General features: G+C 47.6%; 1 protein-coding gene across 1 annotated transcript; it reads left to right on the top strand.

Annotated features, from left to right (window-relative positions):
• The first annotated feature begins 6,989 nt into the window (after positions 1-6,989).
• INHBA (inhibin subunit beta A) lies at positions 6,990-24,111 on the top strand. The gene is made up of 3 exons (XM_044245662.1): positions 6,990-7,099; positions 9,678-10,243; positions 19,774-24,111. The coding sequence occupies exons 2-3, from the start codon at positions 9,856-9,858 to the stop codon at positions 20,658-20,660; spliced, it is 1,275 nt and encodes a 424-aa protein (XP_044101597.1). The 5' UTR covers positions 6,990-7,099; positions 9,678-9,855; the 3' UTR covers positions 20,661-24,111.
• Positions 24,112-24,529: the final 418 nt, after the last annotated feature.

The following is a 24,529-nucleotide window of genomic DNA, read 5'->3' as shown; positions in this document are numbered from 1 at the left end:
CCAAGGAAGAAGCTGTTTCTGGAGAGGACCTTCCTCCTTGGAATAAGGACCCTTGGGGGAGATCTGGCCTTTCCGTGTCTCCATCTGAAAGCTAAGCTCTTCTATGGGAGTCTGGATTGAAGGTTAGGGATGATGGCTCAGAGGGGGAAAGTGTGAAATGGTAATCGCTTTCATATGACACTTGAGAAATGTTATAATAAAGCTGAGTAAATGGGAGCATGAGTTAGCCCAGTCTTTTGCCTAATGATGTCACCCACTTTCTACTTCCTCCAGCCTATGATTAATAAAAGGGGGATTATTACAGTAACTCATTCCTAGTGGGCAGCAGTGACGTCAGCAACAGCTGAGCAAACTGACTACATTTAGTCGTGCGTGTGTATGTGGGCATTTTTTTTTTCTTCCCTGTGACTAACATGAAGCTAAGAGCATCTAATAAAACAAAAGCTCCTTGCAATTTGGGAACTTACTGGGTGAACTCTTTTCTACAGGGAGCACCATTTTAATTTTTCTCATGTCATAATTCAATAATCATATTGGAGTTGGCCAAATGACACGATGGGCTTTCTGCTCCTGTTCACTAATCAATCCCAAATTGATCCCGGCTCTTTGGGAGAAGCCGTTTCCCTTCTAATACAATGGCCCTCCCTTCCTTCATCAGTCTCTCTCACCCTTGAAAAGGAACTCGGTGAAGATCAAGAAGAGGGATGGTGGGCATCGGTAGTTTTTCTGAAAGTTGAAGATGAGTTGTAGAATCTGGAGGTACTAAACTGTCAGAACATTGCACCTACAGTTTGCTTTTCCAAGCTGATAAAGGCTTACAGAGGTCCTGCTTGCTAGTTCACCTTTGCAAACCTGACCTTCCTAAAATGAGAGCGAGGCACCTGGAAATATTTACTAACTGAGCTGAACCAGAGCCAGGGCGTGCTGTCAGTGTGCACAAAAGTACACAGTGACCGGAATAGTGGCGCTCCCGTGGTGCGGGTCCGGACGTGCCACGGAGCTGCTCCCACAGAGGCGTAGAACCTTTGGACTCTTTCTATCAGCACACGAGGGATGCAGCAATTCCCTGATTAAAACACACACACACACACACAAAAAAACTGTCCCCGGCCTTTTCTGCGTCTTCCCCTCTGAAGCTACAATTTGGGAACATGTCGTGGGGTATCTTTGCGGATAGATGAAGCTGGATTAGAATCAAGATCTCTGCCCTTATGGGTCCAGTGGACTTTCTAGGCTAAACGTGTATGTCCTCAAGACGGCACCATGGACATCGCTCCCTGAGGGGACCTGGGGAGAGAAATGATGACAACAATCCATCGGATGGGTTCTTGTGAGTATTTTCCTACTCTTCTGGGGCAACAGGAAAGTCCAACGCTGTAGCAGAGGTTTCCTGTTTGGCTTAGAACTGAGTTACGCGAAACAATTTGGAAATATATATTGGCTGGCAAGGACTTTGCGTGCACATTTACTCAGTTCCTATTCAGGAGAGTGTTCCCCCCCCCCCACTATATATTTTTTGGTAGAAGTTATACCTGATCATGTCTCTCTATATATTGAGTTTTTCCTAAGTAGTATATGGTTACTTCTTGGGAAGAAATCCAGGCATTTCTGAATCATTTGGAAGTAGATTGGGGCCTCAGGTTCCAAAATAACCATCTACCTGAGGAGACTGTGATTCACATGTTGGAGTTGATGAAATGGCCACAGGGTGTCTAAGATATTCCGCTCAAGGGTGTCTCTTCATCTTAAAACAATCTCTGACTGACCCCCTCCTTTCTGGATGAGCCCAGTCGCTCTGGGATTAAGTCATGAGCCAGGCAAGTTGGCCTCATCATGTGGAGAACAGCATTTCACTTCTAAGTGAGTTGGATCCGGGAAAATTCCCTCTTGTGGGTCTCAGCAACACCAGTGGGTGACGACCATGATGATTTTCCAAGACATGGGACCCTGCACACAGTCCCGTTCCCCCACCCCCACCCTCACCCCCCAGGCTTTAAGGAAAGCCCCACCTGTCAGGGTACAGCCTTCCTCAAATAGTCCATATCATTTCCTCTTAAAAGGGAAGTTTGGAGAATATAATCTTGCTTGGAACAGGCGTTAGGATTTAGGAAAGCATTCTGTTTTATCTCTTTGGATATTGACTCTGTGTCATTCCCCTAAGGTATTAAACAAATAAAACCAAGCTCCATCATATTTGTTTGCTCGGGGAGAAAGGCGCGGTAATCTCACTTTTGTGAATTTTGCTTCAGGGAATTCTCCATTGTGTGGATTTATCTGACACTGAATTGCTAAAATGAACAACTCATTCTTCCCTCACTTACCCTTCTCCAGGAGTCTCTTGTCTCCTAACAACTTGGGTGTGGGCCAGCTCATGTCATTTCATTGCTGGTCACCAAGGTTCTGCTTTGGGTTGGAACACAAAGCCAGCACGAAATGTCTAGCGGCTGCACTGGACAGTTAGTGGGGATGGTGACAATGTCACCCCAGAGGTACCCTTGTTCTGTGTCAGTATCTCTGTGGGGTGTGGGCCTCCATTAATCAGGAAGCACAAGACATGCGAGGAGGCAGAATCACTTAAATTATGAAGATTTTGCCTAGTTGCCAAGGCCCCTTGGAGCATGCCTAGGAAGGGAATTAGGAGAAACTGGAAAATTTTAATTCTTGATCAGGGTTTCTCAACTGCAGAACAATTACCATTTGGAGCCCCATAACTTCTCCGTTTCTGGGGGCTGATCTATGCATGGCAGCATCCCGGGTCTCTACCCACTAGATGCCCTTAGAACTTTTCTTCCCTGATATGTCAGGCGAAATTGTGTTCAAACATTGCCAAATGTCTCCTGGGGAGGAAAATCATCAACCGCTACTGTAGACGGAAAGATAATAGTTTACTGGGTTTTTTCTCCTCCTTCTCCTCCTTCTTCTTCTATTTCCCTAATCATTTCAGTCGTAGCATCTGGGTTCCCTCGGTTTAGATAAGACATTTCCAAATACTCAGCAAACAGAGAAGCTGTACACAGCACAAGGCTTCGTGGGCTATTCTGGTGGTTCTCAGAGAAATATGAGGTTTAGGAATTGGGTTTGGGATTAACTATTTCTGACCCTGTTATTTTCTAATGAGTTTTGGAGGAATTTTAATGTCTCCCTCTCCCTCTCTGGCTGTGTTGGTTGCTTGATTTGACTTAAAAGCAGACAGCTTCCAGGTTCAACTGTGAATGTGGAATGCTGATCCTTCCTTGTCCCAAGTCTCTCTAACCCAAGGGCCCAGGCAATGGGCAGGTTCCGGCTGTCCAGGAAACAGTCAGGGCTTGCCAACCCTGTATCCCATCTCAACCATTTGAGAGACTCCTGATCTCACTGCAGCAAATATCACTCTGGATCCTGCCCACGTTTTCTGGATTCCGAGCTGCCTCTTGAGGGAGTCACCGCTCCGCACCAAAGCAAGGCTTTCCTGCCTTGAGCCCAGAATAACACGGCAGCTGCTGAGAACACCTCGAGTCCTTTTGATTTCTCTCCATAGTCACGTTTTATGTTCCGTTTCCCAGACGGGATGAACCAGAAATCATGCTTTTTTGGAAACAGATTTTTCATAGGAAGGAACTAAAACACCCTGAGTTGTCAGCGGCAGAGTCCGCGCTCCGAACCCCCCAGCCTCCTGCCATTTCAGCTGAATCAGACGACAACTTGCCGGTCACCTGCTTGGGGCGTTTGTGTCCCCTGGCGTGTATTTTTCACCAAATAACAACAGTGGGTGAACCGCAGGGAAAATAAGAGAGCCGTGAAAAACGGCCCCGTTTTCTAGGCCTGTCTCCTTGTTCCAGGAGTAGTGAGCAAAGAGACCAATTAATAGCATGGATGAAAGCCGAAGGACATACGGTTTGCCTGAGAAGAAAAATGAACATTCTTGCTTCTTGATCTCTGCCAACTTTGTACGGGGACAGCTGCTGCCACGGGTAAACACCACTATAAGTTAGCCGTGCCCTAAGGTGTGTGGCACCACAGGCCACAGGGAGGCCCCCGGGGACGCCGGTCTCTCCTCTCTTCCCACCACTGAGCTCTTATCCTTAAATGAACTTTGTTTTTTGACCAGCTCACTAATTGTGATTGAAAACACCAGCTCCCCAGCAAGGCACAAGCACTGGAGTTAGCAGCAGCAAGACGGGCCCTAATTGCTCCATTTACATAAAAGTAGAAACATACAACGTCTAAATATAAATCTCTGGCACATCGTGCCTTTTGCAATTACAGTAAAATAAGGTACCACAGTTTCCCTCCCGGCTCCTTCTCGCAGCAAGCTGCTCCGCCGGGTTCTCCAGGGGCCGCTCCTCGAGGCGAGAACAGAGCCCCTGCAAGCGCTCCGGCGAGTAGTCGGGCGCTTTGTGAAGTCGCCAGTAAATCAGGCCGCCTGCACTAGGTGGAAAACGCGGTGGCAGCGGGCCACCGTGCTAGCGCAGAAGCGGGTCGGACCCAGCTCCACGCGGGGGAAGGGGACAGCTCGTGGGGCGTGAGCGCTCCCCGCGCGCCCCTGCCCGCGCCGCCGCCCTCCCGCGGGTCCCCGCGCTGGTCCCTGACCCCGGCCGTGCTTCCGACCCTGGCACCGAGGGCTGGGTTCAGAGATTCCCAGCTGCACTCACTGAATAGTGATTCCCCCCCCCCTTCTCCCCCTTCGCTGAATTCTTTAGCTGCCAAAAGGGGGGAAAAATCAAGAGCTGCTCTTAAAAGAAGTTGCCCTTGCTGGTGCTCGGGGTAAAAATAGAGGCGGCCGCTTCGGAGCGGCTTGGCCCAGACTCCGGCGCCGCGAGCCGGGCTCGAGCAGCGGCCGCGTTCCGGCGTGATCCCTGGGAGCTGCCAGCAGGTGTTGCTCAAGGTACAGTAGCAGGCCGAGCAGCGGGGACCGCAGGGCCGGGCGTGGGGACGCTGCGGGGGGAGGGGGCCGGAAGTGAAAGAGAAACCAAACCGAGGCAGGAAAAGGAGATGCTTGTCAGGAGTTGGGCTGACCCCTGGGCCCTGAGTTCGGCAGGCAAGAGCTCTTTCCCGGTCCACGAGATGCGACCCAAGTTGTTTTAACCTGCCTGCGTCCTCTAGGCCCCCACCCCCCCGCCCCCACCTTAATTTCCACGGAGTGAGGAGGCATTTCCAGCGTGGCTCAGCTCTAAGGCTGGGGATTCAGGTAGAGGATGACATCACTGCGGGTGGGCTGACCCAGTAAGTGGGCACCTCGGTGGCATCCGGGGGCCAACTCCATCTGAGTCACACACACATGTAGAAGAAGGTCGCTCCTCTAGAAGGGGCTCTGCACGTTTCTGGGACACAAATGTGGACAGAAAGCCCCCAAGGCATCTCCAAAAGAGTATCACCTGCGATCTTCTGAGCACGCCCTAGACCCTGCAGTTGAGTATTGTGGATCCCACCTGATAGGCCCAGACACTGAGGGCTGAGGTTCTGTAGGTAGCAAACCATGGAACAGGGTCTGTCTGATCTGGATTTGTTTTGTGCCCCCAAAGTCATAAACACGATGGTATTTCCAGGACACCGGGGTTCATGCCTGGGGGTGGGGGCGGGGGGACAGGGGGTTTCTGAGGCCCTGCCTGCCAGGGCTGTCCAGGAGTGCTCATCGGAAAGGCTGTCTAAGTTCCTTTCTTCCATAGAGGTTGAGTCCCTCCCTCCAATTCCAAACTGATTGGCAGGGAGTTTGGGAGTTAACCAGCACCTATCCTGTCTCTGTCTTTCCTTCCCAGACTCCCTCTGTTCCTCTACAACCTAATGATTTGATTTCTTACTTTATTTCTGCGTATGCAGTTCTTAGACTACCCCCCCCACCCCAATGCACAGCTCACCATCCACACTCTCTCTGTGCTTAGCCAAGGCAGACCCTCCCACACAGCAAACTTCTGGTGTCCTAAAGGAACCTTCTCCAACTACACATCAGGAGGCCAGAGCCTCTATATTTTGCTTGTGGGCACAGTGAAAAGTTTATTTTATGCATGTTAAATCCTGCATACAAAACAACATATCTGGTCATATGGCTTTCATTAGCTCCCAATTTTGCACATTTTATTCAACTTGTCATGAGTCCCGGCTCATGCTTCAGCTTTGCTCCTTCAAACAACCCTTCCCCACTGTGCTGGTCTGAAGATTCCTCCCAACTGTGTTATTTCTCAGCCTTGCTAGCAACCCTCTCCCCCAACAGAAACTCTCACCATCTTAACTCCCATTCCAAGGAACGTTTGTTTCTTTTCATTAATCTCATGTTATATTCGCAACAACTTAGAAATCACAGGACTTGCAGTTCTGATAAAGAAGAATGATGTGTGAGCTTGCTTTCTTTCTCTGTTAGTTGGATTGGGATTCTTAAAGACTTGGGAAGGATAGGTACAAAGTTCACTAGCAGAGAATGAGTATTTTCCAAGTTCTGGGTGATATGTGATTCATGAAGCAGACATTCAGTTTCAAGACGTAAAATCATAGTGTATGTCAGGGAAGGACAGACCATTCTCATATAGGTAAACATATTTTCCCCTTTTTCTCCCCTCCATGAAGGATCTTATTTTAAAAAGTAAAATCAGAATCCCCATAAAGAGCACTGCAAATTTTCTTCCCTGTAAGAAACAATAAAATACTTTGTAAATAGAGGCAACTTCATGAAGTAACAGATGTTTTATGTGAAGACATAAAACTGAACCTGAATATAATGAGAAGTGTGTGCTCGAGCAGTAAAAGTTGGAAGCTGGACACTCAGGGAGCTCTAGCTGTTCAATGTCAGTGTTTTTCTAAAAGGTAGTCTAGTCGGTCAGAGGTTTCCCTGGCTCTCGGTGATCACCAAGTAGTGTCCCAGCAGCCAAGAAAGGCTTTCCATTAGATAATGAATTATGAAATATGTCTCACACTGGAAAAACCAGTCATCTGCTGATGTCATGCTGATTCTAACCAATCCCAAACAAAGCCCCAGCCCTCCTCTGTTTGAGTGGTACCAATGTGTGAGTGTGCAAAGAAGTAGTACAGTATAAAACTTCAGAGTGCCAAAACCATGAAGAGGAACTCCTCAGACAGCTCTTACCACATGATCCAAGAGTCTGCTGGTGGAAGAGAGAAGACCGGAAAGGTAATGCTTTTTAACTCTTACTTAGGAGGTCTTGACACATGCAGAGTTCGAAAGGTTGGAAGGAATTTACTTACTGCTTTTCCAGGCACGTTGTTGATTTGTACCTTTGATATGATCCAGGCAGCTTAATACAGCTTTTAATAGTAGAACATGCAAATAGACGGCGTGTGTATTCAACCCACTCAGCACTTATAGACAAGTACATATGCCACAGAGAAAGCTGTTTTTAAGAGTTCCACTCACCACCAGTAAATTCAGGGAACACACACACAGACAGAGGGGATCCAAATATTGATAAGCTGCCCTTATCTCCGTGCGGCTCTTAGGACCCTCTGAGTTGTTTGGAGTCATTAGACCTAGAGTTTTATTTCAGACTCTCTTGTAAAATTTAATTGGGCTACAAAATGCTTTGGGTGCTGTACATGTGACGCCAAATACGGTAGATTATGTTAAGTTTTGTATTTCAAAGATGTCTGATTAACGGGTTATAACGTAGCTGCCCCCTCCCCATTCTCTATCACCATTACCCCTACTTAAAAAAAAAAAAATTAGACTCTTTAAGGAATGTCGACCAGGTCTTAAGAAGAAGAGCAGAGTAATTGATGTTCCTGGAGAAGAAATCCCAAACTGTGATAGATGGCTTGGAACAGAGAAAGTCTTGCAAGTAATTGTTTTGGAAAAGGGGGACAGGGTGTCAGATTCAGAAAAGCATTGTTATCTCTGCAAACTGTAATTTTACCTTAATGTCACAGTTTCCTCACCCTCCTCCTCTTGCCCTCAGATCCTAGGCTTGTAGTAATGATATTTATTAACTTTTTCCACCCAGAGCTCATTGCTTAACTACAAAACTCTGAACACACTAGGTGTCAGATATAAGCTGACTATATCTACAGAAACTGAGGGCTTATGTGTGGGAAAGAAACCGAGAGAGAAGGAAAGCTTTAACAGATGGACTTCTTAAAGATACTTCTGCATGATAAAAGCAATAAGACAGAAAATGAAAAAAGGGTGGTGGGGGGGAGAATAAAAAAAACTCAGAGAGGCATTGTTTAAAAATTCACATTTTTCTTTTTCTGTGAACGCTGAAATCCATGATGATTTCATCTGTGCTGTTCCTTTGGGGGGATAAAGGAGCCATGAAGGGGCCCAGTCCAGGAACACGTTGGTCCAGGACAGGGTAGGAGGCAGGCTGAAAAAGTCTCACAGGGCAGAGGAAATCATTGGCCAATATATTTTGGAGAGTCTTTTCCCCTGGGACCAGTTATCCAAGTCCTAGGAGCACATTGTTTGTAGGAAATAATGTGGGAAAGGCCAAATGAACTTTGCATTTTATCTGTTAAGTCCAGACTGGAGGTGGTGGGCTGTAATGTGTGTGTGTGTGTGTGTGTGTGTGTGTGTGTGTGTGTGTGTGTCTGCGCGTGCAGGGGCAGAAGGGGGCGGTGGCGGTTAGGGAGAGGGGAGAGAGTTTCAGGTGACAGGAGCAGGTAGAATATTCCCTGTGAATCCTTCAGTGCATGGTGGCGTTTTGCAGTTAGGGAAAGTAGAGTGTCTGAGATGACCCCAAACAGCAATTCTACTCCGCTCCCTCAGATCCCCCACCAGAGCGGGTGACCCTGAACATTTAAATATGAATGAATGGGAAGCTGGCAACCTTCAGGACTCCCTCTCTCGGGCTGGCAGACCCAGCGGCTCCCCGGCCCCTCTGCCCTTGACCCACACTACCTGTCTGCCCACCTCCGGGAACCCCTGGCCCTGCCTCAGGAGGTAGGGGCCGGGGTGTGGGGTGTGGGGGGGTGTCACCTAGAGCTGCGGGGTGGAGGGCCCTGGGGGCAGATCGTTGCAACCTAGTCATCCCAGGAGATTGGGACAGTGCCTTCCAGTGGGGTTTTCTTTCCCCTGCAAAAGAGGAAGAAGGTGAAGCAAGGGGACTGGGCAGAGAAAGAAAAAGAAAGGGGGAGGGAAGTAGAACAAAATTAGGAGGATTTCTTTCAGAAGGGAAAGTAGAACTCCCGAGAATGGTGATATCTGAAGAGAGGTGTGTGTGAGGGAACAGTGAGCAGAAGGAAAGCAGCCTGTCAGAAAACGGGCTGTCCCTCCCCTTCCTAATCACAGCCTCTACTCACAAACTCCCTCCCTCGCCCATTCACGCACTCACTTAGGACCAATCGTTCTCTCTCTCCCCTCTCTCTCTCTTTCCTTCTCTCTCTCTCCCTCCCTCTCCCTCTCTCTCTCCCTCTCTCCCCCTCTTGCTCCCTCTCCCTGTCTCTCTCTCCCTGTCTCTCCCTCCCTCTCTCCCTCCCTCCCTCTCTCTCCCTCTCCCCCCTTCTCTCCTCTCTCTCCCTTTCTCCCTGTCTCTCTCCCTCCCATCCTCTCTCTGTCTCTGTCTGTCCCCCCCCACCCTGTCTCTCCCTCCCTCCCTCCCTCCCTCCCTCCCTCTCTCCCTCCCTCCCTCCTTCTCTCTTACTCGGAGACAGTCAGAACTCTCCTCCCTGACAGCCACAAACCTACAGCACTGACTGCCTTCCGAGAGGGAACCTGCAAACAAAACTTCACAGAAAACTTTTTGTTCTTGTTCCAGAGAATTTGCTGAAGAGGAGAAGGTGAAAAAATAAAATAAAATAAAAAAAAAGAAAGAAAGAAAGAAAGAGAGAAAGAAAAAACAACACAACACAACAACAACAACAAAACCTGTGCGCGAGGGGGGAGGAAAAGCAGGGCCTTTTAAAAAGGCAATCACAACAACTTTTGCTGCCAGGATGCCCTTGCTTTGGCTGCGAGGATTTCTGTTGGCGAGTTGCTGGATTATAGTGAAGAGCTCCCCCACCCCGGGATCCGAGGGGCACGGCGCGGCCCCCGACTGCCCGTCCTGCGCGCTGGCCGCCCTCCCAAAGGACGTGCCCAACTCTCAGCCGGAGATGGTGGAGGCCGTCAAGAAGCACATTCTGAACATGCTGCACTTGAAGAAGAGACCCGAAGTCACGCAGCCGGTGCCCAAGGCGGCGCTTCTGAACGCCATCCGAAAGCTCCATGTGGGCAAAGTGGGGGAGAACGGGTACGTGGAGATAGAGGATGACATCGGCAGGAGGGCAGAAATGAATGAACTCATGGAGCAGACCTCGGAGATCATCACGTTCGCGGAATCAGGTCGGTGCGGGCGTTCGCGGGTGGGGGCGGCGCGCCCCGGGCCGGCCGGCCGGGGAGGAACTTGCGCCCGCGGCGGCGGCGGGGCGCCCGGGGGAGGTCACTCGGCGGCGGCGGCGGCGGCCGGAGGGCAGGCGGGGGAGCGGGCTGCGCCCGCACGGGATTCTAGCCCGAACCCGGCCGCGGGCGGCTCGCTCGCACTTGCTGAACTCTGCCGGTCGCCCCGAGCGAGCTGCGAGGGCCGGGCTGCGGCTGGACGCCTGCGGTGCCCGCGGCTCGCTCGCCCTGCCTCGGGAACCGGCTCCGAGCAGCCCCGAGGGGGAGCCCGGGCGTCTGCGGGTGCGGGGGGAGGGGGTCCAGGAGGCCCCCGGACCGCATCCAAAGTTTCTGCGGGGGGGGGGCGTGCGCGGAGTGCGGGGTCGCGGGGAACGGCACAGATGAAGTCATTGTCTTCCAGCGAACCTTCCCTTTAAAAGTCCAGCCTGGGGCCACACGGGGGAAGCAGGGCATGCTTCTGATTAGTGACAGCCCCTTCTCCCTTCAGAAACTCCGTCTTCCGGGAGCACAGGCATCACCTTCCAGGCAGGGAAGAGGGACTTTGGGGGACAGCTGACACTGAGCCGGCAGTCACTTTTGGAACACTGACTTTTGCTCTCTCAGCAACCGCCGCCACCACCACCACCACCACCAAAAGAGAGTTTTGTTCTCTGCAAAGTTACTAAGAGCTCTCTGCCAAGGAATGCAACCTTGACAAAGTGCTTCAGATACTACGCTGAACTCTCACTCAATCCTTAAGAGGAAGAACTTTAATAGGTTCCAATCATTGGCTCAGGACCACAGGAACCTGTTGCTGAGTAGACAGATACCTGTCAGAAGTGTGGCCACAGACGTGGAGGCAGATTATTTTTACAGTTAGGGGACGCAGACCCTTCGCACGCGGCAAGTCCATGCACGCCCCGGCACACAGATGTGTTGCTACCCTGTTACTTTCACGGTAATGCCAGCCTAAAGAATCATATCCCTTGCCAAACCCATGTGAAAGGAATGCCATTGTTTTGTTTGGTGGAGCATATGGCCAGTAAAGTACGTGCAGGGACTCCCAGCATTTCTGTTTAAAAGTTTGCCGCAGCAGTATAAACAATTAAGGCAACACTCAGAATTTCCAATCCTGAAAACCTGTTGACTCAGATGTTCTGTTTTCAAGAAAACCGTGCCAGACCTGGGCATCCTTTTGGGGAGCAGATAGCCTGCTTGGCTTCCTGGCTTCCCTGGTGAGAGAAGCCCTGCTGTCCTACAAGCTTCCTGGCAGGACAATGTCTCTCTCTCTCTCTCCCACCAGAAGCTTCTCTTCAAAGAAGGGCTCTCTTTCTCTAAAGCTCTTTCGGATGCAGGCCCCAAAGGACATGATCCTTAGAACTTTATCTGTTAAAGTTTATTGAGGAGACCAAGTCAGGTTGGCGTTTCCACCTTGCCACTCACCTTTCCTGATGGCAGGGCAGGGAAGAAAGTGCTTTACTGACATTCAGTCCCATGGAGGGGAACAGATTCCAGTAGTCTAGAGGTCTGTCTGTTCCCTGTGCTGATACAAAGGGAACCCGTATAGGTTTTTATATACCAGTTACTACACATGATGGCTTGAATTTCAGGCCCTACTCCATTGGCCTTACCCATGTCAGATGACTAAGTATACCTGTTCCCTGGGACCACTATTAACATACACCTGATGCTGGAGAAAGCCTTGCTTCCTGACCTAGCTGACTTGTCTAGCAAATCCCGCTCTTGGCATTGAGAGGTTCTGCAGTGAAAGAATTTGACCTTTTACATTCTTTCTTACTTATGGCCTTCATCTCAGAAGCCGTCTTTTTCTCATTTATAGGGAATCTTGCCCTTTTTTTTCTTTTTCTTTCCCGTTAGGTGTTTAGTTTAAAAGAAATTGAGTTACTTTTTTAAAAGGTGATTCATTGGACTCACACGTTGACTCCAGTTTAAGGTTTGTAATGGAAAACTTCTCCTGGTTGAGTTTACAACTCGACTTCGGGTGAGCTGCTGGAGTCCCAGAGAAGGTTTATGACACACTTACTTATTTTTCTCATCTGAGAAGTTTCGCACATCAACTTCAGGTTGATTTACTAGGATTTCGCGGAATTAATGATTGCTATCTGGGCAGCTGATTCTCCAAGAGGAGTGCCAGATTGAGTATTTTGTTGCTGATTTTGCCAACCAGTAAAGAGTTTTATCATCTGACTATACAAAAATGTCTTGCTCTTTTTGGAATAACTCAACCTTAATGATATTCAAACTATGTCAAATGTAAGAACTTGGAGAATAGCAGACGGTATTCATTTTTCTTTCCTCCACAAACTCTTTTGTACAGTGTGGAAGGCTGTGAGTCACTGTCACCGAGACCCGGGCCACAGAGGCATACCCATAGATGTGTCTTTCAAACTTAAGATTCCCCGGTTGGGGGGTTTCATGTTTAATTTTTGCCTCAACCCCTCTTGATGGTTAACTAAAGCCCATGATGTGGCCCAGCAGTGAGGGGCCACCAAAAACTCAAGTGCCTAGAACTCTTGGAACTGAGTTTGTCCCATTTGGGCTCAGGTGGAAGGTGCCCCATCTTTGTAAAGTTGATACGAGTTGTTACTAACTGAGGGGTGAGGAGTTGCGCCCTGACCCCCTGAAATTTCTCCCAACAGATCAAAATTATTTTTTTGTAACACATATCACCCAAGAGGACTGCATTCTCAGGACAGCTGGCACGGAATGCTCTGTGTCTACCTGAAGACCTTAAAGGAGAAGAAGGGATGGGTAGGGTTAAGTGCGCTCTCTGTGTAATTGTCAGCCAGGCTGAAATCGGTGGCCTTCTCAATGGCTCTATCTTATTTTACCTTCTTGTGATCTGTGACAATATCTGGTCAGTGTACAGTAACAGCATATTACTGAGTCTCCGTATGCTGCCAGATTTATATGCTGATTATGGTAATCAACATAGCAATTGACAACACTTGTTGAAGAACAGATAGGGACAGAAAGACAAAGGAAGCCCCAGGAAATGCACAATGCTCGCTAAGCCCAGGTGCTGTTGAAAGCAACACATAAATCTCCCCCTCTTGGAGGATTCCCATTACAGAAGGGTTGAATTAGAAATATGCACTTGCCAAACGGGGGTCTAAGAAGGCTGGCTTGGGGGACTATTTCTCCCCAGCCCAAGAAAGTCATCTCAAGCCGGAGCTGACTCAGACCGATTTCATGCCAGCCTAAGGAAATTTCCTGCGAGTTACCCTGCACTGAAGGGTGCTTTTAGGGGTTACACATTTTCTTCTCTCGATAATGAAAAGTGATGGGCCACAAGAGGGCGCATTCCAAAGACTTTTGCTCCTCAGCGGTTAATCTAGGGAAAGGCATTTTCGGCTCCTGGAAGCCCCATTCTGTAGCGCCCAAATCTTGGTACCTATCGGTTGCCCCCTGCTTCCTCTCATCCTCCAGAAAACGTGAGGATTTTATGGGATGGGAGAAACATGGCTCTCTGGGACCCAGTAAATGAGACGGAAGAAAGGAAGTGGGGATTCTAGTGCTACATGGGAGCATTCCCGAGCTCTATGGAGGACAGAGGAATGAAACATTTCAGAAGCAAACAAAGCAGAGCGTGGAGAAGTGTGACCATGAATCATCAGCAGCGCTGATCTGCTCACACATCTCTCCCTAAGACGGCTGGCTGCCTGGCTTTGACCAAAATGCCTTCAACCTCCCCTCATTGTGTGGCCTGGTTTGCCCGTCTTATCAACGCTTTTCACCAGCAACAAATGACAAGTGACTTCCAACAGGGAGGAAAGGGCTGTTTGCTGTGAGAATCTGGGTACAGCTTCGGAAGATACGTTTGTTTCTAAACTGAGCGGGGAGCCAAATGGGGGAGAAGAAACAAGAAGCGAGATGCCTCGTGGTTTGGGCCTGTGACGTAGGTGGGTCGGAGTTAGCGTGGGGGAGCCCTGAGAGGATAGAAAGTCAGCTTTCATATATGGAGAACTGGGAGTCATACCTTCTCAGGCACTTTTAATGAAAACCTGTATTTGTCTTGGCCCCTTTTGCTAACCTGTACTGGAGCATGAGCTGTCGATCAGAATTCCTCATACTCCAGCGGTTCCTGGACCCCAAACCAAAAGGGCAAAAGTTCTCAGGAACTTTGGAAGAAGTCGCTGAAATTTCTGTAGGTTGAATCTTAAGAATTTTTTCTACTTCTTTTCGGAACCTAAAACCCCTTTCTCTCTCTCTCTCTCTCTCTCTCTCTCTCTCTATTTCATCACCACTGAAATGGAAGACGCCCTAATGTCGCCTGGCATTTACAATTCAATAGCAGATCGGAAGGAAAAAAAAAAATAGGAAGGCTAACAAAACCAATCCAGATAATTTATGACCAAACTTGTAGTTCTGCTCCAAGGCAAAACCCTCAGCTTCAGGTTAAGGGAGGCATCACCTCTAAGACCTCACTTGCTGCCTTCTGCAGAAACCCCTGGAAACAGTCCAAATGCAGAGTTAGTGACTCAGAGGACACGCATGCGCACCTGGTTGCCCCATATGCTCCCACCAGTGACCGCACCATCTACACATAGCGAAATCTGGGTCCAGAATGCAAAATTAAGGTAACAGCCGCATTTCACAACAAGGCTTTGCCCCCATCACGAGTTAAAATCCTCCATAAACAACAAGATTTCCCACATTCACATTAGAGATGGAATTATTACCCCTATGTACAAGAGCAGGATGCTTTAAGCAGGAACCCGGTGAGGAAAACAAAACGGAACACAAACCAAATACTCTGTGTATGTGTGTGTGTGTGTGTGTGTGTGTGTGTGTGTGTGTGTGTTGCTTATTTCATTGGAAATGTTCATACGCCCACAGATCTGAGATGAGGGCTTGAGGAAGAGCAGAATTTTGAGTCTTGGTGTGGGGGATGGGAACAACCAGGGGCTTGATTGCTTAACCCTTGGCAGGCCTGCTTTCGTGCTTGAGTTCTTTAAAATATCTGAAAAATTCTGAGAGCAAAGGAAAAAAGGTGCTTTGGGGATTCTTCCTTGCAGCTTCTGGTCTTTCCTCTGTTGCAACCCCTTGCCCGACAGCATTTCAAAGGTCTTCCCTGTAAGGTGCCATCTTTATACCTCCTACTCATTCTTATGCACCTCTCTCTCTCTCCCCTTGGTTTTGTGTCCACCAGGCTCATAGAGGTTTAAGTGATGAAATATTATCACCCACATGGGTTTGCGTGGGACTTTCTTAGTGAATTACTCAGGCAGAGCAGGCTGTGATACAAGACTTGCTCACGAGCCTCGGGAGGGAAAAAATAGCACAGAGGATGAAAAGAATATTATCAGAGAGTAGGTAATGAAAGGTTAGCAAAGCCAACAGCTATATCTAGGTAGCTAGGTAATAATGCAGGAACCCAGTGCGCACCTGTACCAACTAATCTGTACCTGCTCACAAAGCATTGTGGGAAGGCTTCCATTTCAGGATTTGATGCAGGAGATCGTTAAGTCAAACCTGAAACTGATTAGTAATTGATCCTAAACACCTCAGCCTCAGGCAACCTCCCTCCATTTTTCAAATTGCTATGCCTAGAGATTTGAGGACTGGAGCATTCTCAAAGCACTACCGCAGTCTAACACTCTCTCTTAGGTCAGATACAGATAAAGGGACTAGAATCAAGTGACAAGTTCTATTTTTCATACCTAAGAAATTTGAGGGTTGTAATATCTTTCTGAAACCTACAGCCCTGATAAATATTAATCATCTCAGCTTCTAGCTGTCTCATTCTCTCCACCCCCTTCTGCAATGAAAGCTAAATGTAAAAGAGAAAAAAATAAAAAACAAAAAAACACTGCACTGGTTAATAAGTCAAATACAATAGAACTTTTAAAATGTACCTGCATGTAAGGTAGACATTAGGAAGACTTGCATCTCTCTCTTCCCCCTGTTCTCCTGAGCATTATGGCAACAGCATTTTCATGAAATTGGATCTGTTTTATTTTTTTTCCCTGATAAAATATCATGCAATATACAAATAGCAGTTCCAGAAATGGACACCAGGAGAAGGAGGCGACAGGCATGTCAATTAGTAGGGGGAAAATCCAAATGTCAGAAATATGGGGGAGAGATTCAGCAAGCAGGCAATAGATGTGAATACAGGAACAGTCTTTTCAAGCTCAGATAATTAAACCGATGCGTAAATCAGCCCTGTGCTTCTCCACACACGCGGGCGATGCCACACAGTTAATTATTAGCCAGGACCAGGTTGAAAGTCATTTTATGATGCCTCCCTGATCCTAATATAACAGCACCTGACAGATTGAGCCCCCTCTAATGAGCACTCTCTTTGTACGATCCTCTCTCAGGAACACTAAATCATTTGCTTCCGAGTACAGCTGCTTGTGAAGAAGGGGTGGGGCTAGCTCATGCCTTAGAAACCTGCCCTGCTGGAATGAGGGGCTGTCCTGTGGGCTGTTCCTGGAAGCCAGGGACTTCGGCCTCCCTGGCCCCTACAAAAGCAATCTGCATGTACTCTAGCTCCTTGGATCAAGTCAGCCAATTAGCCCACCCTGGTCCCCGCCCCACCCCCAGCCTCTGTAGACATTCTGGACTCGCTTCGTAGAAAGCCCACCGTGGGCTGGTCCACACTGCCATCGGGATCCTCTCTCTACCGGAGGAAGGACCATCTATCTACCTTCACCCCAGCCCCTCCTGCCAAGCCCGGGGAAAAGCAGAGAGGATCTTGTGGGAATGAGTTACCTGAAACCCAGAGAGCTTTCCCATCCCAAGGACGAGTCAGAGTCTCCAGTTTCACACTCTTTCCTAGAAAAACAAAACACAGACTCGTGCCCTCTGGCTTCTCTAATTTAGCAGCTACTATCTCTCTGTCTTTACAGTGGCACACCGAGTAAGGTTTCAGAACAGCAGGTAGCTTGTTACTATTCTCTGAGGGACACTGAGGGAGGTTCCTGCACCCCCATCCAGGGGCGGCTGTCTGGGCTTGGGGAGCTTCCAGAAGGACCCTACCCCTTCAGATCTGCTGCTGAATGTCTGTTTAAATTTAAATCATTAAGCTCTCCCTCCTGGAATCTTCTCTTTTTTCTTCCCTTCCCCCGCCCCCCCCCAAAAAAAAGCCAAACAGCATATCAGAAAACCCACCAGCTTTTAGCAAAGAGGAATACTGTCTTCACGTCTTGAAAAGAAATCACGTTCCTTAAAAAATGACAGTCTCCCCTCCTTCTAACTGCTCTCTACTCTGGTGATCTAATCGTGAACCTAGCTTTATCATTCATTTTAACCCCTGCCAGAGATCCAAGGCTGGAGGTCCCTCTCCCCCAGCCCCTCCACCCCGCCACCTCCCACCACCAGCACCACCACCTTGGAGGCCAACGTGCTAGCGACTTTATACCAAGATGCCAGAGAATCTTTTGTATACACATGTAGCCTTTCCTCGCCCTGGCCTCAGTAATTTACCACTATCAGAATCACAGCGTGCAGAGTGTGTTAAATTAAGAACAGAATCTACAGTGCGCAATGCACAGAAAAGCCTGCCTTCTGATGCAGAGAGAACTTGAAACTGTGCCGAAAATTTATAGTACCGTAAACATCTCAGGGCTGAGAGTGATAAGTATGGCTGGATTTCCGTTAGCTATAGAAATCCAGGCAGGGAGACCCTCCCAGGGAGTTGCGAGTTCTAAGATGACCTTCCCCGACATTGTTCTCCGATTTGCGTCTGGGATGCGTGTACGCTGGACAGTTGTCAGCAGGTACCCAGAGGAGGCTGTCGGGCAAAGAGGGCATGTTTCATAGAACAGTGAGTGGTAAAAGTGCGACTGAGGGAAGCTGTTTCCTCGATTGGAACGTTCCAGTCTGGACACCTGTTCCTCGCAGTAAACGTTGCCGCGTGTATAGACACACAGGTGCTTATGGAAAGAAAAGAGAACGGTTTAAGTTAGGCAGGAACTGCACGGTCTCTGAATCCAACTGCCTTGCCAGTGTGGGGATTTCCTTTCTGTTAGTAGCAGTTGCTGTAATTGGGGCTCATTAAGCTGCATTCAGAAGGGAAGGAGGCAAAAACGGGGGATGCAGCAGTGGGAGGTGGATCTCTTAATCTAACATGACTGGATGCTGAGGACGCAGTTGCCTAGTTCCTGGTAAACGCTGGGCCGTGACAGTAAATAAGATAGATAGGATCTCAGACCAGGGGCGTCCTAAATCAGATTGGCAGGGGGGTCAGGGCGGTCGGGGATTGAACCCTTATCAAGGGCAGCCACTGAAGGTGATGTGTTGGGAACAGGAGTGTTCTAGGCAGGGGTCACTGCCTGGAGGTGAGAAAGTGTAGTGGTACAGCTGACCTTGAACAAACACCGTGTGGCTGCACCACAGAGGACAGGGCACTGGGAGAGAGCTGGCGGTGAAAGTGAGGCAGTCAAGGTCATGCCCAGAATCCCGGATAGTTTCTGTTTTATACCTGCTTCATGGAGCAATGATTGGAAAGGGTGGCTCTATGCTGGAGAACCAAATGCAAGAAAAACCTGCTGCCAGGACCCGGGAAAGAAAGAGCGGAGGGGTGGGGCAGGTCATGGCCAAGGCGGAGGCTAGCTCGGTGGGCACTGGCTCCACTTACTTACATGGGGGGGTGCCTGTGTATTTCTGTGGGAATAGCACAGAAATAGCACTTTGACAGCTTGCTAGAGCTCACAGTGGTTTTTCTTTCTTTCTTTCTTTTGTAAAATTTTACTATTCTTTTTTATTTGACAGAGAGAGAGAGACAGCAAGAAAGGAAACAAGCAGGGGGAGCGGGAGAGGGAGAAGTGGGCTCTCCGCCAAGTGGGAAGCCCAGTGCAGGGCTTGATCTCAGGGCTCTGGGATCATGACCTGAGCTGAAGGCAGATGCTTAACGACTGAGCCACCCATGTTACGTCAAGCCTGCTGCAAAGTGGGTCCAATGTCATTGTGCCATTCCCATTTTATAGAAGATGCAACTGAGATTAAGCAGTGAACAGATGCAGAGCACCCCCGCACCCCCACCGCAGGCTGCCGGACATTGGCTGAGATCTAGGCTCTTTTCTTTTTAGAGCCAGGAGTTGACAGACAGACTTTCTCCGGAAAGGGCCCAGAGCACATGTGTTCAGCTTTGCGGAGCCCGTCCCTGTTGTGGCCATTCAACTCCATGATCGAGGGCAGAAGCAGCCATAGACAGCCTATAAAGAACTGAGTGTAGCTGTGGCCCCATAAAACTTCATTTATGGGCACTAAAGTGTAAATTTCATGTAATTTTCACATGACACAAAATACGATTTCTCTTCCACCATTTAAAAATGTCAACACCTTTCTGCGGGCCGGTGGGCTGTTAACTCGCTGACCCCTGCCAGAGATGGCCCACAGCAGAGGCGCCGTGCTGGCCTGAGATGAGTGTGTGCTGATCCACCCCCCTCACCCCTGCCCCCTCAACCCCCCCCCCCCCACAACTAACGAGTGTCCCTGCTCTCTCTCGTGCTGTGTTTCATCCGCAGGCACAGCCAGGAAAACGCTGCACTTTGAGATTTCCAAAGAAGGCAGTGACCTGTCCGTGGTGGAGCGAGCCGAAGTCTGGCTCTTCCTCAAAGTCCCCAAGGCCAACAGGACCAGGACCAAAGTCACCATCCGGCTTTTGCAGAAGCACCCGCAGGGCAGCGCAGACGCAGGGGAGGACGCCGAGGAGATGGGCTTCGCGGAGGAGAGGAACGAAGTGTTGATATCGGAAAAGGTGGTGGACGCACGCAAGAGCACCTGGCACATCTTCCCGGTGTCCAGCAGCATCCAGCGGTTGCTGGACCAGGGCAGGAGCTCCCTGGACGTTCGGATTGCCTGCGAGCAGTGCCACGAGACGGGCGCCAGCCTGGTGCTCCTGGGCAAGAAGAAGAAGAAGGAGGAGGAGGGGGAGGGGAAGAAGAAGGACGGAGCAGACGGAGGGGCAGGGGGGGACGAGGACAAGGAGCAGTCCCACAGACCTTTCCTCATGCTGCAGGCCCGCCAGTCGGAAGACCACCCCCACCGGCGGCGGCGGCGGGGCCTGGAGTGCGACGGCAAGGTCAACATCTGCTGTAAGAAACAGTTCTTTGTCAGCTTCAAGGACATCGGCTGGAACGACTGGATCATCGCTCCCTCCGGCTATCACGCCAACTACTGCGAGGGCGAGTGCCCGAGCCACATAGCGGGCACTTCGGGGTCCTCGCTCTCCTTCCACTCGACCGTCATCAACCATTACCGAATGCGGGGGCACAGCCCGTTCGCCAACCTCAAGTCGTGCTGTGTGCCCACCAAGCTGAGACCCATGTCCATGCTGTACTATGACGATGGGCAGAACATCATCAAGAAGGACATTCAGAACATGATAGTGGAGGAGTGCGGGTGCTCATAGAGCGCCCGGCCCCGGGGGACGGGGAGTCAGAGCGGTCCAGAGAAGACAGTGGCGAGATGAAGAAATGTTTAAGGTTTCTGAGTTAAACAAGCAGAAAAAAAAAAAAAAAAAAAAAAAAAAAGAAATTAAAAAAAAAAATAAACTAAAAACAAAACCTGAAACAGATGAAGGAAGATGTGGAAAAATTCCTTAGCCAGAGCTCAGAGATGAAGCAGTGAACCAGATGGGAATTGGGAGGGAGAGGGAGAACAGCGCCCCCTTCATTTCTTCTGATATCAAGGTGATGACGTCAGTTGCTTACCCGGGAGTATTGTCCCCTCCTTTTCAGTCCCCTTTTCAGTGTGAGCCTCGAAGTCGACTTGTCTAGTCTGCAATAACGTGGGCAGGCACAACCCAAATAGCATCTAGAAAGCCATGAGTTTGGAAGAGCCAGTTACCCAGGTTGTAAGGTATGTCTGTGTGGCCCTCTCTCTGTGTATATCAGCCCGTGCATACACGCACACAGACACACACACACACAAACACACACACACACATCCACACACAGAGGCATTTCCACACGACACGTGCATACACGTACAGGCAAGGGAACAGTAGTATGAGGTGGTCACACTTCTCTTTTCTGCACCAGTTTTGCGACAAAGCAAAACAAAACAAAAACCAACCTAAAAACAGAACAAAACGAAACAAAACAAACATTTGAGACCAAGAATGGGAAGAGAGCAAAATCAAGGAACAAAGAATACCAAGTTACATTTCGTTAAGGTGCTTATGATCTTAGTACTATGCAACCTAATAGGTTTGAAACTGTTTACCTGAGAGAGAACAAAATGAGAGACTTTTTTGTATTGGAAGTAACCTGATTAATTTTTATTTTCTTCAAGGAGAGATACTTGAAAGGAATATGTTTGTCCATCTGTTGGATCCAAACATTTCTATATTTTGTAAATGTTGTTTTTTTTTTTATCGTTTACTATTTGCACTACAATGGTGTTTGACCTGTCTAATCCTTATTTAACAAGTATTTTCTTTGGGTGGGGGTTGGGGGGGTTAAGAGCTGCACTTAATGTGAGCTATAAGAGAACTGCTACAGCACACAAAATAGCTATTTTTATTATTATAATTATAATTATTATTATTATTTTGTACCTTAAAAAATAGACACATACACCAAAGACATTTGTGTGAGCCTTTAAACAGTCTGTCTGTGGTTGGTATCATTCACCATCAGTGAGTCAGGGGTTGGGATTCAAGGCGGAGTAGGGTGGATGGCGTTCAGGCTGGAGAGACCTGAGAAGTTTGGTTTTTTGACTCCTTTGACATCCATGAAACGGGACATTTCATACTGGATGTACAGTAGTTGTACACTGTCGGCTATCATAGAATACTACATGCTTGTCCGTGTATATGTACATGGCTTGTGCATATGCATACCTGTGTGTATATAAACATGGATCGCATCATATGCCCATGCACATTTTAAGCACGTCAGGCTGTCATTTTGTAATGTTCTTAAAGCAATGAATGTTTGTGTGCAAAACACAGTATTTTTAAGAAGGATAGGCTATCGTTTTTGCTTTTCCTCTGAACTAGGTGGACACATTTTCAAAAATGTGGATGGGAAGAAGCCTGGAAACTCCAGTGACTATTTTCAGCAAGACCCTCTTTCATTGTGCAGGGACCCAGCTCCCTCCTCTTTCTTGCCCCCCCAATCCCCCCAGATATTTCCTGTGGGGAAAACAGGAAACTCATGTTCTTCAAGGTTCTAGGCTGATGTGTGTGTGTGTGTGTGTGTGTGTGTGTGTGTGTGTGACTTATATTTATTATCTATTGGAATCAATCTTAAATCAGAAAGCTTTTTCAGAAAGAAAAAAAATTCATCTTTAGGCCAAAATAAGAGTTGGGTACTTTTTCGGGGGGAGAGGGGGGTGATTTAGGCCTAATTGTGAGAAATATGACTTGCTGGGCTAAATAATATTGCTGTCACTAATTAAAAGATAAATAACTTGGGGGAAAAGTCTTAAGAGATTAGGAATAAGAAAGAGAACTGCAGGGTGGCATCAGTGGTAAAAATCCCTAATATTTTAATTTACAGCCAAAACTCTTGGTATATAAGTTTGTATGTATTGACTCAGATGCAAAAAAGAAAAAAAAAAAAACTTTGTTTTATAAATATCAAAGTACATGCTTAAAGCTAAATTTCTACTAATTTATTCCACAGTATTTAGCTTGCCTAGAATAGCTAATAAGTTATTCATTTATATGCTTTTAAAAATACAGAGCCTTATTTTTACTGACTTGTTTGAAGTTTGCAAAAACTGAAAAAAATACTAATAATTTGGAAAAATTGCATCCGTTAGTATTTTGTAAAATAATGAAGCTTTCAGAAAGTCAATGTCAATTCATAGATTTTTTTTTAAATTAACTGTAGAAAAATAAAATAGTGAGAAACCAAACATTACTAAAAGGTGGTTTAACTCTTCTTGAGATAGTCATACTAAATTGGTGTACTAGAACACTAGGCTGTATGTAGGCAAATCATTAACGTTGTTCCTGGGTAGATATACTTATTACATCTTGAGGTCCCCCCTTTCTTATGCAGAAATAGAACATGTACACCATGGGAGTGGACTCTAAATGTAAGAGGGAGTAAGTTGGTACTTGCTTCCTCACTCTTAACCATTGACCAGGAAATCATTCAGGGCGAGGAAAGTGGGCATGGTGAGGGAAGTTTCAAATTTGCATGAAAACTTAGAAGGCCTTTTGGACTGCTGCTTATTTGGTAGTGGCACTAATAATGGAATCCATGAAAATAGTTTGGGGAACCAAGTCCTAGTTCACAGTGCACTAGCAGGAATGTCCAAGTCAGTGGGAAAAGCTGGATGCTTGAAAGATAGCTGATACTTGTTTGTGGCTCCCATTCATCTCAAGTGTGTGTGCCATCTTGTTTAAGCCCTTTAAAAGAGTGCTCAACACAGGGGGCATAAGATGGAGTTTGATTAGTGGCTATAATAATTGGTAGCAGAGCAAAACAAAATTCCATATGACAATATTTTAATGGGATGTGTTAGTTAAAATTAAATTATTGGGTTGTCAAACATCTCCAAACTTCGACATTTCATTAAACTTAAGTGGCCTTGAAATAGAATGATAAATTGCTGCTATCTTTAATAATCTTGGAAGATATGCAGGCTTGTAAACAACCACACTTTTCTTGTAGCAGCAAGAGGCCAAAAGAAAAAGCTTTCAACTTCAACCATATTGGGTTCCTCACAGTAGGTTTTCCTTAAAACAGGGTGGCTCTATCTGATCTTAGCATCTCTCTACTCTTTCTCTAAGGCTAATCTCTAGGCTCTTAAAAATCTACTCATACCAATCTTTAAAACTCTGAAAAATATTTGTTCCCAAGTATTTTTTAAGAATGATAAATATTTGATAGTTTGGATTCTTCCTTCTTTCTCTCTTTCTCTCTCTCCTTTCCTTTCCTTTCTTTTCCTTTCCTCCCTCCCTCCCTCCCTTTCTTTCTCTTTCTCTCTTTCTTTCTTTCATTTTTTTCAAAAAAGCATGGCAAATTCCACAACACTGAGTTGGGATTTTCTTATCCCTAAAGACCAATCAATTTCATAGATATTTAAGATTGATTCCACACTCTTTTCAAGGAGAATGCCTGCATTCTCCTCTAAGGAAGAGCAAGTAAATTTTGTTTTTCACCCCCGTGGGATTGGACCTCAAGAAGGAACTCTAAAAAAACAGAGAACACAAATGCCTCAGTTGTATTAAGCTTAGATTCAAATTATTATGTTCACTTGAAAAAAATGATTTCCTGGGGGCCTTTTGGCAACTTCCCTTTTCAATGTAGAGAATAACTT

The sequence above is a fragment of the Neovison vison genome, chromosome 4 (assembly GCF_020171115.1).
Source record: "Neovison vison isolate M4711 chromosome 4, ASM_NN_V1, whole genome shotgun sequence".
NCBI lineage: Eukaryota > Metazoa > Chordata > Mammalia > Carnivora > Mustelidae > Neogale > Neogale vison.
The sequence above is the reverse complement of the archived record's forward strand: the minus strand, read 5'-3'. Positions and strand labels throughout refer to the sequence as shown.